General features: G+C 49.0%; 1 protein-coding gene across 1 annotated transcript in view; it reads left to right on the top strand.

Moving 5' to 3' along the window:
- Positions 1-10,595, top strand: part of AK9 (adenylate kinase 9) — a 150,602-nt gene extending 140,007 nt beyond the window's left edge. The window contains exons 36-41 of the mRNA XM_062187650.1: positions 3,643-3,839; positions 5,441-5,610; positions 5,809-5,907; positions 7,909-8,011; positions 9,335-9,449; positions 10,393-10,595. Of these exons, the coding sequence (XP_062043634.1) occupies positions 3,643-3,839; positions 5,441-5,610; positions 5,809-5,907; positions 7,909-8,011; positions 9,335-9,449; positions 10,393-10,595 (887 nt within the window). The remainder of the gene's footprint in view (positions 1-3,642; positions 3,840-5,440; positions 5,611-5,808; positions 5,908-7,908; positions 8,012-9,334; positions 9,450-10,392) is intronic.
- Positions 10,596-14,076: the final 3,481 nt, after the last annotated feature.

Raw genomic sequence — 14,076 nt, 5'->3', positions numbered from 1 at the left:
AAAGCAGTACAAGATGGCCCAAGTTGGCCGGCACCACGGCTCAATAGGCTAATCCTCCGCCTGCGGCACCAGCACCCCGGGTTCTAGTCCCGATCGGGGCGCCAGATTCTGTCCTGGTCGCTCCTCTTACAGTCCAGCTTTCTGCTGTGGCCCGGGAGGGCAGTAGAGGATGGCCCAAGTCCTTGGGCCCTGCACCTGCATGGGAGACCAGGAGGAAGCACCTGGCTCCTGGCTTTGGATCAGTGCGGTGCACCGGCCGCAGTGCGCCGGCCGCAGTGCGCCGGCTGCAGCGGCCATTGCGGGGTGAACCAACAGAAAAGGAAGACCTTTCTCTCCATCTCTCTCTCTCTCACTGTCCACTCTGCCTGCAAAAAAAAAAAAAAAAAATGCCCCAAGTCCTTGGGCCCATGCACCTACATGGGTAACCCAGAAGAAGCTCCTGGCTCCTGGCTTCGAATCGACACAGCTCCGGCCACTGCGACCATTTGGGGAGTGAACCAGCGGATGGAAGACCTCTCTCTCTTTCTCTGCCTCTGCCTGTCTGTAACTCTGCCTTTCAAATAAAAAAAGTAATAAAAGAACAACAAAGGAATACACAGAATTACAATATTATAGTACCATAATGTATGATATTATGGCATTATATATTATTATAGTACCTACTTTATAATATAGTATGATATATTACAGTATTTTAGAATAAGAATATTATACAACTATAACACCATAGTGATGTTATTATGGAGTAATAGTTTTTTTTATATTTTTGACAGGCAGAGTGGACAGTGAGAGAGAGAGACAGAGAGAAAGGTCTTCCTTTGCTGTTGGTTCACCCTCCAATGGCCGCCGCGGCCGGCGCACCGTGCTGATCTGAAGGCAGGAGCCAGGTGCTTCTCCTGGTCTCCCATGGGGTGCAGGGCCCAAGGACTTGGGCCATCCTCCACTGCACTCCTGGGCCATAGCAGAGAGCTGGCCTGGAAGAGGGGCGACTGGGACAGAATCCGGTGCCCCGACCGGGACTAGAACCCGGTGTGCCGGCGCCACAAGGCGGAGGATTAGCCTGTTGAGCCACGGCGCCAGCCGGAGTAATAGTTTCTGTAAGAGAGAAGTACTAGTGCTTTTTAGCCTTCTCTGTGTCACAAACAACAGACAGAATAGAGTACTAGTTATCTATTGGTGCAAAACAAATTACTCCAAAACTTAGCAGCCCAAAACAACAGAGAGAGAAAATCTGTGTGTTTCCATGGGCAGGAATCAAGGAACAGCCTCACTGGAGAATTCTCTCAAGGCTATAATCAGAATCTCTCATAAGGCTACCATCAAGGTCTTGGTCAGGGTTACAGTCTCTTGTGAATGAGTGGGGAACGAATCCCCTCCAGGCTCACTCACTGTTGTTAACCAGAGCCAGTTCCTCGAGGATTATTGGACCGACGACCTTGCTTCCTTGCTGCGGTTGCCACATCGACCTCTCCAGCATGGCAGCTGGCTTCAACAAGAGAATAAGCTGAGAAGGCAACCAAGAGAAAGGGAGCCGGCAAGGCAGAAGTCACAGCCTTCTGTCACTGTTCTCACTCCCTAGGGCCGCTGTCACAAAGGACCTCGCACTGGCTGGCTTGATCAACAGAAATGTAATGTCTCGCCATTCTGGCGGCCAGAGAACCAAAGTGAAGATGTTGGCGGGGCTGGGTCTGTCCCTTGCCTATCGCTTAGTGTCCAGTGTTGCCAGCAACCTCTGGTCTTCCTTGGCTTGTAAAGGCACCTCTGCGGTCCCTGCCTGTGTCATCTCTCTGTGCAGCCGTCACTCTCCACAGTCCTCTCCGATTCTCTCTATCTGACCCTGTTACCAAATAAGGTATCATTTGTAGGTACTGGGGGAACATAACATATCTTTTGGGGAGACACAATTCAGCCCATTACAGCAAACTAATCTTAGAAATGACATCCCATTCCTTTTAAAATATTCTGCTTATTAGAAGCAAAATTAGTAGGTCTGGCCACACCCGGAGGAAGGGGATTCATGAGGGAGTGCGCACTGGCCATGTCAGGTCCAGCCACCCTCTGGTCTCCAGTGACACACACACTACGATGGCACTGGCACAGTAACTTCACAAGCAGATTTATGTTCAGGTTAATAGAGCAATCGGCAATGTTAGGTGATGAGAGTTTTAGGTGGCAAGACTTAGGAAGTTTCAAAGTCACTATAGGCTCAATAGGCTAATCCTCCGCCTTGTGGCGCTGGCACACCGGGTTCTAGTCCCAGTCAGGGCGCCGGATTCTATCCCGGTTGCCCCTCTTCCAGGCCAGCTCTCTGCTGTGGCCTGGGAAGGCAGTGGAGGATGGCCCAAGTGCTTGGGCCCTGCACCCCTTGGGAGACCAGGAGAAGCACCTGGCTTCTGCCTTCATATCAGCGCGGTGCGCGGCTGCAGCACGCTGGCCGCAGCGGCCATTGGAGGGTGAACCAACAGCAAAGGAAGACCTTTCTCTCTGTCTCTCTCTCTCACTGTCCACTCTGCCTGTCAAAAAAAAAAAAAAAAAAGTCACTATGTCAAACCAAGCAATGTTACCCTAGAAAGTCTTCTATCCTATGGAAATTTTTAAAATATGCAGCAAATGTGTGTGTGTGTGGGTGTGGGTGTGTAAATAACTATATGTATACATATATGAGGGTACTTCAAAAACTTCATGGAAAAGTGGAGTTAAGAGACAAGTTTGGGGTGGGCATTAAGCCTAGCAGTTAAAAAGTCAGTTGAGAAACTGCAGTGCACGTCAGAGTACATGAGTTCAATAGCTGACTCCGGCTCCTGACTCCAGCTTCCTGCCAGTGCAGACCCTGGGAGGCAATGGTGATGGCTCAAGTAGTCAGGCTTCTTCTCCCACTTGGGGGACCTTGGATTGAGTTCCCAGCTCCTGGCTTTGGCCAGGCCTAGACCTGGGCATTTGGGGACATTGTGGGCATTTGGGGAGTGAACCAGAAAATGGAAAATAGCCCTCTCTCTCTCTCTCTCTTTCTCTGTGCCTTTCAAATAAATAAATAAAAATTAAAAGAATCAGTAAGTTTATTTTGGTGCAAAAATATTGAAATCTATTCAGTGTTTTCATAAAATACATTTTCCATGAACTCTGCATTCAAATGTATTCACACATTTCTGTATATGTACACATATAAATATTATTTATAAGATACATATCATTTATACTAAGAACTAAAACACTCATCAACAGATAAATGGCTGAGTCAGTTATATGTACACAGTGGAATACTGTGCATCAGTGAAAAAGAATTAGGTAAATTATGTGAACTGGTATGAAAAGATGTCAAAAATACTAAATAACTGATAAAAAAAAAAAGGCAAGCTGCCGAATAAGGCTTACAATAGAGTGGCAAAAGCCTACTATGTGCAGGATACATGAATCTAGGGAAATGTATAGGAAAAGTGTGAGGAGGATCCGCACCTGACAGGGGTCACCACACCGGAGAGCTGCTGGATTGAGAGGAGGGAGGTATGGATTAGACCTTCTGTGTCTTCTGCTTTGTGTTTTATTGTTTGGGACTTTACAGTGGGTATGTACTGGCATAGTGCTGGGTCACTGAAAGTATGTTAACTGTTAAAATCACAGTAATAATTCATGTGTTAATAACAGGAAAAGCCGCCTGCATTGACAACCTATGCATCACACCTCAAGACCTGGTTTCTCGCCTGGGGGAATTTGGACAGTTCTGCCCCGTCAGCCTGGCAGAAGCCAATGAACTGTTTGACTGCTCTGTAAATGAATCCTTGGAATTTGCAGCAGAGTTCCGAGGGCACTATTATAAAATGCATTCGCGGGAAAAACTACAGGTGGGTTTGCTCCTCATCGCAAATGTGTGCTATTCTTGGAATTCATCAGCTAGGAAAGGGTGGGCGCAGCTGGGAGCACCCAGAAACTCAAGGCCAGGAGCCCCACCACTGGGCCTGTGACTGGAAACACAGCACAAGCCGGCCGTCACTGATGGCTCCTTAGCCTGGACTAGCCCAGCAGGTAGGGGAGAGCCAGCATGAGCCCCACCAACGGGGCGGGTCCGGAGCATCAAGGATCTGGCCCTCGGGTGGTCATCCGAGAGATTCAGCTCCAAGGGCTTCAGAAAAGAAGTCCAAGGCACCTAAAGGAAATGAAAGTTGACCCCCCCCCAAAAAAAAAAGTCCTCTGTGCTTTGAAACAGCTTTGCGTCACCAGAATTCCCGGGATACCTTTACAGTCATCTCTTGGTACCCATCAGGGCTCAGGACACCTGCGGACATCAAAACCCGGGGTTGCTCAGGCCTCGTATTCGCGCTAATGCAGGCACATCCTCCGCTATACTTCAAGCCACCTCTAAACTGTTCATAACTAACGCAGTCTGTTGCCCTGTAGTGAGCTGCCGTGTAGGGAATAGTGACAAGGAAAAGTCTGTGCTTGCCCAGAGCATTGCTTTCCAGACTTTTGGCCTTCCGCAGCTGGTCTACCCTGCAGGTGCAGAATCCGCAGGTGCAGAGGGCTGGCCATGCTGATACTGTCATGCCCACGAGTTGATGACATAAGCAGGTTGGCTGGGGGTTGAAAACTCACCAGACGCTTCTAAGTATTTTATCTTTCTTGGAAGAATTTTAACCTTCCATCCCTTTGTTAAGGAGCTGTTTATTTCTTCCCACTTCTTTAAATGGTAGATGCAGAATTTTAGAACAGAAAATGTCATCAAAGCAGCAAATACTTACTGCAGCAGTTACACCTCTGCTTGGGATGCCCACCTGCTGTATCACATGCCCGGGTCTGAGTCGCAGCCCCACTTCCAACTGCAGCTTCCTGCAAGTGCACACCCTGGGAAAGCGGCAGAAGATGGCTCAAGTGCTCGAGTCCCTGCCACCCATGGAGGAGACCCTGACTATGTTCCAGGCTCCTGGCTTCACCCTGGCCCAGGCTCAGCTGCTGTGGGCATTTGGAGGCGTGATCCAGCTAGTGAAAGATACCTCTGTCTCTTTCTCTATAAATCTCTCCCCCACCTGCCCCCCACCACCTTTCAAATAAAAGCTTAAAATGAAGAAAACATAATTTTTAGAGGAAAACGAGATTAGAGATTATGAATCTGATCTGGCCCCTGCACTTTACAAAGTGATAACTGAAACTGGAGAAGTTTAGTCACCTGTCCGACTACCTAGTTATCCCGCAAGGAGGCCAGGATGGCCGGCCACAAGTGACTGGGCACTCCCCAGTGTCACATAGCAGGAGCTCTGCAGAGCGTTTCATGTGAATGAATGAAAGAGATCCCAAGGGCCTCCGATGTGACCACTTGGGAGCCGCTCTTGGATGGTCTGAAGGGCAGCGGGTGCTCCTGCCGGGGAGAACAGGGAACCTCAGCGGATTTTTGCTTGGCGTGGCATTCCTGTCTTAAACAGCTTTTCTGCTGTAATTTGTTTTTTCATAGCAATTCTTGGCAAACCCAGAATTGTACGTGCCTCCCTTAGCGCCGCACCCTCTCCCACCCGCTGACATGATCCCCAAGAGGCTGACACTGTCCGAGCTGAAGCGCAGGTTCCCTAAGTGTGCCGAGCTCCAGGGCTACTGTCCGGTGACCTATCAGGATGGAAAGCAAAGGCAAGTGCCTGCCCTGCCGGGAGTCCCGAGGACGTCCCCTGTGGGGGTCTGGGTCAACGGTGCTCACCGCTCACTGCTGTTTGCCTGGGAACACGCTCTGCCTCCTTCTTGAGCTGCCCAGGTAGAAAATCAAGATCCTTCTGCCGTCTACACAGCTTCTCCGGGTTTCTGTTTGTTCTTTGTTGTTTGGTCTTACAGATACGAAGCTCTGGTTCCTGGTAACATTAACCACGCTGTAGAATACCGCGATCGCATCTATATTTTTGAGACTAAAGAAAAGCTCGAGAAATTTCTGAGGTGAGATCATTCACTCTCCCAGACGTTTACTGAGGAGATTCTGGGTTCCCTACCAGGGCTTGGGGTGGGAGGAAGATCCATATGTGATGACGATGATGATGTTGATGACGATGACGATGATGGAGAACAAAACCGGGCCCTGCCAGTCCCAAAGCTGGAGGCCAGAGTAAGGCTGCCTGTCAGGTACCTGATAAGAACAAGACGAAAGGAGACTTAGGGTGCTGAATTGTGGGGATCCCAGCAAAGTAAAGGCCAAAGTGTGATTGAACTCACAGGCCTCAATCAGCAGTGAGAATCGGATAGATGAAGACGGAGAGGGACTGGTTCCAAGCAGAGAGACCCACAGCAAACGGAGCCCAGGGACCACCCGACTGCAGGAAACTCAGCCCGGCTGGTGCGGTGTCGGCAGAGAGAGAAGGACAGGCGAGCCAGGGCTGCTGAGAGAGATGGGGCGGGTGGGGGGAGCCAGGGCTGGTGAGCCGGGCCAGTAGGTGGCAGGAAGGTCAAGTGAAACCACCTGAACTTGCGTGGGGTTGATCCCATGGGCAGTGTGGGAAGACTGACTGGCTCCAGGTAGGTCAGCGTGAGACTTCCATGCGCTCTGGACTGACTCCCCGCACTGGGTGCTGGCGGTGGGCTGGAGGCAGGAGCACCAGTCAGGGACGAGGCTGTCGAGTGACCCTACTCCAAATCACACGATGTGTTGGAGCTGGTCCACGCAGTGCCATGCGGGGAACGCAGCGGGCATGGGAGCCCCAACACCCCAAAGTCAGGGGAGCTTACAGGGAGACTGAAAAAGAACCCCAGCGGGAGCCAGGAGAGCCAGGATGGGGAGGCAGGGGGATGAGCGGGAGGCTCTAGGAGCAGGTGGCCAACCGGCTTAGATGCTGCACAGGGATCAAGCAAGACACGGGCTGCAGAGGTGTGCCGCGAAGGCTGTGGCAGGCCATTGGTGATCTTGGCGAGAATGGGTCCAAAGTCAGGTGGGCTCCAAGGAGTGGGCGAGAGAGAGGAGGAACTAAGAGGCCCCACCCGTAGTCCAGAGGTTAGGATGACAGACGCCTGCAGCCGCTGGGAGCAGGTTAGGTGCAAACCCGCGGGAGCAGGGGAGGCCACCGTAAAGCAGACCGCGCACAACCTCGGCTAAAGGAAGCGGCAGCTCCTCCTCAGCACATTTCTTGTGGGGAGACCACATTTCTTGTTACGTTCTGCCGAGTTTTAGACGCGCACGACTGACTCAGCTTATAAAATAAAATACCGTGTGGATCGAGTCACAGCCACAGACGGCGTCTCTGCTGTAGCGTGCAGTCCCCGGGCACTGTCAGCCGCAGGGTGGCTGTGCAGAGAGAGAAGAGGTTGCTGAAAGGGATCTGGGACTGAAGGGGATCAAGGTAGCTTTTCCTTTTTCCCTTTATTCGGACTGGGGGGACGTGGAGAGGGGAGAATTGTGAGCAGGTTTAAATGCAAACACATGAGAGGGATCCAATGAAGAAGGAAACGCCAAGATGGGGGAGAGAAAGAGAAAGAAGGTGCTAGAATAAGACATCTAGTCTGGAGGCGGGACAGGAAGCCAAGTGGGGGACTGGGAAGCAGGTGGGACGCCTGGGCAGGGAGGGGTCTTGGCTGGGAGGTGCCTGTGTGGCGGGCAGAGGCACGGCACAGCTGGTGCTGAGCAGCTGAACAAGTTCTGTCCTGTGTGTAGCATCTGCCTGGGGCGGGGAGGGGGTTACTATGGAGGGGAGTGAGAAGTTTGGGGAGAATACAGAAACTTTCCTACGGTTGCTGTGAAAAACACGGAAACCAAGGGCAGGTGAGCAGGGCCACCTGGCGGCCAGGGGAAGTGGGTGGCTGGGAACTCCAGTGCTTCCACTTGTACAGTCTTCTCCAGGGGCAAGAAACAGGTGGAGAACTTGATCTTCTGGCTGGCCCCTGGCCATGCACATTCCTAGGTGCACACACGAGGACGTGTGTGGCATCCACGCAATGACCTTTGTGTCCTAGGTCACCACAGAAGTACTGGGACCAGAAGCTTCCACACAAGCTGCCCCCGCTGAAGCAGCCCATCTCTCTCACCAGCCTGCCTCTGCCTGGATACCTGGAGCAGGTGCTTTTGCGGGCTTGACGTCTAGGAGACCTATGAAAAGAGCACCATGCTCCCTGCTTTTTTTATTATTATTATTTATTTCTTTATTTGAAGGTCAGAGTTACAGAGAGAGAGAAGGAGAAGTGGGGGGTGGGAGGGTCTCCTATCTGCTGGTTCACTCCCTAGTTGGCCACAACTGCCGGAGCTGCGCCGATCTGAAGCCAGGAGCCAGGAGCTTCTTCCAGGTCTCCCACACGGGTGCAGGGGCCCAAGGACTTGGGTCATCTTCCACTACTTTCCCAGGCCACAGCAGAGAGCTGGATCAGAAGTGGCGCAGCCAGGACTTGAACCAGCACCCATATGGGATGCCAGCACTGCAGGTGACGGCTTTACCTGCTATGCCATACATGCTCCCTGCTTTTTCACAATTTTGATTTTAATAACAATGAAATTCAAGGCAGAGCTTTCTGCTCTTAAGCTGCGAAACCACTCTTCCCCTATTTGCGGATGGGTGGTTGTTAAAACAGAATGTGTGAAAAGCCCCTGCTTTCATAGCTAATTCCCAAACAGAGCTGCGCTAACGTGAAGAGAGGGGCAATTGTTCTGCCATTTGACGGTAGCTTGGTCCTTATTTTTTAAATTCTGTATCTGTAAAACTTCCTCATAACCTGAAAGACCCAGGTTGAGTCAGAGGCTCATTCACTGCACAAAAGCTCTAAGTTGCAATGCCAGGACGAGTGAACCCCAGAGCTGGGGACTTGCTCCAAATCCCAGTGAAGCTACCTATTCAAGCCACATCTCATTTACCCAAATAGGATATTTTTGTTTAAATGATAAAACTTATCAGTAGCCAACTACTATTTTTAAAGCTAGGGTTTTTGTTGTTGTCCTCATTGTTTGTTTGTTTGTTTTAATTCTACAAGATGGAGGCCTGGGGCACAGTTGCTCACCACAGTCAGAATTCTTGTTGCCTGTAGTCCTCACTGTGGCTCAGGAGCCTGCAGACTGGAAGGCAATCCGGCCAGTTCCAGGAAAGGAAGCAGAAATGGGCCAGGACAATGCAGGGCCTGCCTCCCGCTCTCTCTGTTTTTCCTTTTTGTTATGGACTATGGCAAACAGACAAAACCAGAGAGGCTGTGTACAGGTACCCATCACCCACCTGGCACTCAGCCAATCTGTAATGTCCATGCATCCCAATTAGATGCATCTTGTGTTTCTTTCCTGTTGGCTAAGTAAGTATCATCTGCCCCATTTTCAACCCCCAAGGCTACCTGGGGTGACCTCTTTATCTGTTTGCACCAAGAAAGCAAACTCAGATACGCACAAACTGTTCCCTACCCACAGGGTATCGCCACCTCTCTGATTAAAGCAATGAATGCAGTAGGATGCTTAAAGCCCAAATTCCCCTTCTTAAGTGTGAGGAGGTCTGCGCTGCTATATATAGCATTTCATCTAAAAGGTACGTCTTTTGTTTTTGTTTTTTTTTTTTTTTAGAGATGTATCTATTTATTTGAAAGGCCAAGTTACAGAAAAAAAGGCAGACACATACACACACAGAGAGGGAGAGAGAGAGAGAGATCTTCACCTGCTGGTCACTCGCCAAATGGCTACAACAACCAGGGCCGTCCAGGGCTGAGGCCAGGAGCCTAGAACTCCACCCAAGGGACCTAAGGACTTGGGCTCTCTTCTGCTGTTTTCCCAAGCACACCAGCAGGGAGTTGGATCGGAAGTGAAGTAGCCGGGGCTCAAACCAGTGCCCGTATATGATGCCAGCATTGCAAGCAGTAGCTTACCTCACTGTGCCACAGTGCCAGCCCCAAACTGTGTCTTTTTCATGATACGGTACTCAGAATTAATGTATCATTAATTGTAGCGTATAAAAAGTATACAGAAAGTTCATTAAAATGTTGTTATGAAAAAACTATGCATGGATTTCAAAATATTTTTAAATGTATCTTTTTTAGTTACATTTCCCAAAAATTGTACAAAGTATCTGAGTAGACATTTTCCATGAACTTTTTGAAAGCCTGTCAAATATAAAAAGGCTTGTTAAGTTGGGGTGGTTGCTTGATTGGAGTGTGTGCGTGTGCATGTGTGTGTGTGTTGGTGAGAAATGCAATGCAATATGGGGCAAATATTTTAACAAAACTATCAAAACTGAATTTCTAGTTTGAAAAAAGCAGGAACTGGGATTAAAAAGTCAGCTCTCAGTTCTGCACGTTACGGGGAAAGGTGAGTGCTGGCAATCGCAGCCTAAAGGAGAATAATCCCCAGCTCCGCTTTGGGATCTGGACCTGTTCTCAGCCAAAGCCGTGCAGTTCAGGCACTCGGCCAGCCCTGTGTCTCTCCCAGGTCCCCCAGCCTAACCAAAAACAGTCACAGCTCTCTGTCATTTTCTACAGCATTTAACCCCAAAGGCTCTGAGTATACAAGAAGGAAGTACAAGAAGAAGATGGAGCAGTTTGTAGAGAGATGTGAACTCATAACATACCTGGGTGCCAAGATGACCAAAAAATACAAGGAACCGCAGTTCCGAGCCATTGACTTTGATCACAAGTTACAGACGTTCCTCTCACTCAGAAATATAGACCCTGTTAATGGATAGTTTGCTTCCGGAACTACAAGCTGCATCCCAAGGGTTACCGCTAAGTGGTAGAAGGGAGTGGAGGGGGAATAAGTCGCCAATCTGGCCGCTGGGAAGTCCTTTTCCCTCCTGGGGCCCCCTGGTGGCCATGAGTCAAATGGACTCAGATCCCAGGGCCAGCAAGGAGCGCTCTTCCGTAGGGTTAGGTTTTAAAAACAGTTTTAAAGTTTGCAGCTCTTGGCCTGAACTTTGACGCTCTCAGGAAAGAGTCCTTGCATTTAGAATTCCATTTAGAACATTTAAGTAGCTTGTGTAATACACTTAAGAAATTCACTGTTCATTTTTCTAGCATTTCCAGTAGAAAAATCAGTCTCTGTTAAAGAAAATCACTCGTTAAGTGTTAGCTTCAAGAAACAAAGCTCACACTGATATGAATACAACAGAAAAACTGGCTATACTTTTTACATAAGGAATTGTTTGTATGCTTTGCGAACAAAGTACTGTCATTTTCCAAAAAAAATAAATGCACTTTGTCATAACTATCTGGCTGCCTCGTTTCCTTTTCTTAAGCATTCCCTGAAGCGTGCTTTTAAGGTTGTTTGGTTATTAGAAATCACCTGGAGCTTTAATAAAGATGAACTCTAGAGAGTCTTATTACACGACATTTATCAAAAAAGCCGTGCCAGTGGATAACTTACTAAATTGAATCTGAATGAGTTTTTTTTAATAATTAGAACAAATTTTAAACAGCAGCATCAAAAAATGCAGGATGTAAAATAGCAAGATTGGATCTTCATAAAAATCAAAAAGCATGGGGCTGACACTGTGGCATAGCAGGTAAAGTTCCTGCCTGGGACACCAGCATCCCATATGGGTGACTGTTGAGTCCCAAGTGCTCTACTTCCAATCTGACTCCCTGCTTCTGCTGGGGAAGCAGCAGAAGATGGCCTAAGAGCTTGGGCCTTTGTCACCTGCGTGGGAGACCCAGATGGAGTTCCAGGCTCCTGGCTTTGGGAAGTGAACCAGCAGATGGAAATATATGGAAGACACCTCTCTCTCCCTCTCCTTCTCTTTCTCTCTTTTTTTTTCTATCTCCCTGTAACTCACCTTTTCACTTTTTTTTAAAGATTTTAAAATTTATTTGAAAGCAGAGTTACAGAGAGAGAGGGGGACACAGAGAGAAAGATATCTGCTGGTTCACTCCCCAGATGGCTGCAATGGCTGGGGCTGGGCCAGGCCAAAGACAAGAGCCAGGAGTTTCAGCTGGGTCTCCCATGTGGGTGGCAGAGCACATTAGCAGGGGAGCTGGGTCAGAAAGTGGAGCAGACAGGACACGAACAAGTGCCCACATGGGATACCAGCATTGTAGGCGGCAGTTCAATTCACTAAGCCACAACGGTGGCCCCTCAGCCTTTCAAATAAGCAAATCTTAAAAAAAAATCAAAAGTACAACCATCAGCTGTGTAACCTCCAGTAAATCTCCATTTCTCTGAGCCTTGATTTCTTAATCTCTTTGATCTCTATAACTCCAATAATTAAAGACTAGAAGCCTGTTTTATGTAACTTTTTATTATATATTTCATAATAAAATAATTCTTAAACACAGGCTAGAAGCCTATGATTAGAGTTAGACTAATTCCCACAAGTTTTTCAGGAGACTGGGAGTTTCCAGTAGCTATGGGGTTTTGCTAGAAAATTGAGCTGTCCCCCTACACACACACACTGAAGTTTGACTACAGTGTATCTGGGTAGAAGTGCCTTATTAATTATCTCTTTGGGAATTTGTTAAGCTTCCCAAATCTGTGGATTTGTTTTGCACCAATTCTAAAAAGTTTTCATCATTAAGTATTATTCCCTTCCCATTCTTGCTAGTCTCTCCATCTGGAATTGTAATTTGTTTATATTCTAAATTATCCTCATTCTGGTTTGCATCTCTCTCTCTCTCTCTCTCTCTCTCTCTCTCTCTCTTTCTCACTAAGATTTACTTATTTATTTGAAAGGCAAAGCAACAGAAAGAGAGATTTTCCATCTGCTGGTTTACTCCCCAAATGCCCACAACAACCAGGGCTGAACCAGGCCAAAGCCAGGAGCCAGGAACTCCATCCAGGTCTCCCACAGGGGTGGCAAAGACCCAAATACTTGGCCATCTTCCGCTGCTTTCCCAGGCGCATTAGCGGAGAGCTGGATCAGAAGCGGAGCAGCTGGGACTTGAACCGGTGCGCATAGGGACGACCGCATCTCCGGTGGCTGCTTAACCTGCTGTGCCGCAGCTCCGCCCCCGGCTGCCTGTATTTTGTCTCCCGTAGTAGAAGGTAGGCTAGAATGTAAGTAGAGTGCCAGATGCTGTATCCCCAGGCACCTTAGCAGACGCTCCATGTATATCTGTTAGATGAATAAATGACACCCCAAACCTTGCACTGCTAAAGTCAAGCAGATCTGTTTGCGGTAGACCAGCTGGCCTTATGATGACAACAAAAAGTGTCAAGAAAAGCTGTAAGGATCCTGAATCAAACTCCAGTCTCTGCTGCAGGTGGCCGGTGCTGGAAGCTCCCCTAGAGTTTGCGCTCCAGTGAGCAAAGCCTGGGCCTGGCTTGGGCGGGCGTGGGGTCATCTTCAGCAGCGCACCAACGTCCCAGGGCCCACCCCTCCCAGCCTGCCAGAGATGCCCCCACACCCGCTGGGACCCCACAAACTCTGGGGATTTAGAGACAATTCAGGATAAAGGGGAACCCCAGAAAGGAGGAGGATATGTGATTTGTTAGCATTTATTTAAAAAAGTAGTAAAAATTAAGAGCCAGTTCAAAATCATACAAAGCACGTTGGGGATCTGGAAGCAAGGGAATCCCAAGCAATTATGTGTTGGTAGAGCATGGGGCAGGGGGAATGCTGAAAGAGATAGGTGGAAGTTAGGGAGAGTAGGGGATTTGGGTGGAGCCATAGACCACACTGGGAAGCTTAGAATTTACGCAGGGGTAAAGCCGCAATGGCTCCTAAGAGGGCCAGGCCGGTAGTCTCTGGACCTTACTTGTACTTGGAAAACTCTCCCATTCCCTTGTGTCCTGGAGGGAACAGCACAGCCGCTGGACTGCAGAAACCCTTAAGAGTCTGCTGAAGCAACGGGAAGGTCTGGACAGTATCATTCTGATCACAGCAGACATGAATTAAGCCAGGTACTTAGCTCCTCACTCACTCCTGTTCACACCACAGCAATGCTCCCAGGTTGGCACCAATGGCATCTCCACTTTCCAGGTAAGGTCACCAAAGTCCTGAGGATAGGTAACTTGGCCAGGATGTCTCAGAGCCTAGAACGCTCTCCTCTGGTCCCTTGGACAGAGGCATTGGAGGGGAGGGGCGAAGGAAACGGAGGCAGATGCGGTGGTGATGATGATGATGGGGGTAAAGTGATTTTATCCGCTCACCACACATTCGAATTTGGCGTCCGGGAAGACAGGATTCAGGCGTGTGCGGAGCTAACGGTATACTATAATAACTTCCCAAGCAC

The sequence above is a fragment of the Lepus europaeus genome, chromosome 3 (assembly GCF_033115175.1).
Source record: "Lepus europaeus isolate LE1 chromosome 3, mLepTim1.pri, whole genome shotgun sequence".
In the NCBI taxonomy this organism is placed as follows: domain Eukaryota; kingdom Metazoa; phylum Chordata; class Mammalia; order Lagomorpha; family Leporidae; genus Lepus; species Lepus europaeus.
This window is presented reverse-complemented; position numbering and strand designations above follow the sequence as displayed.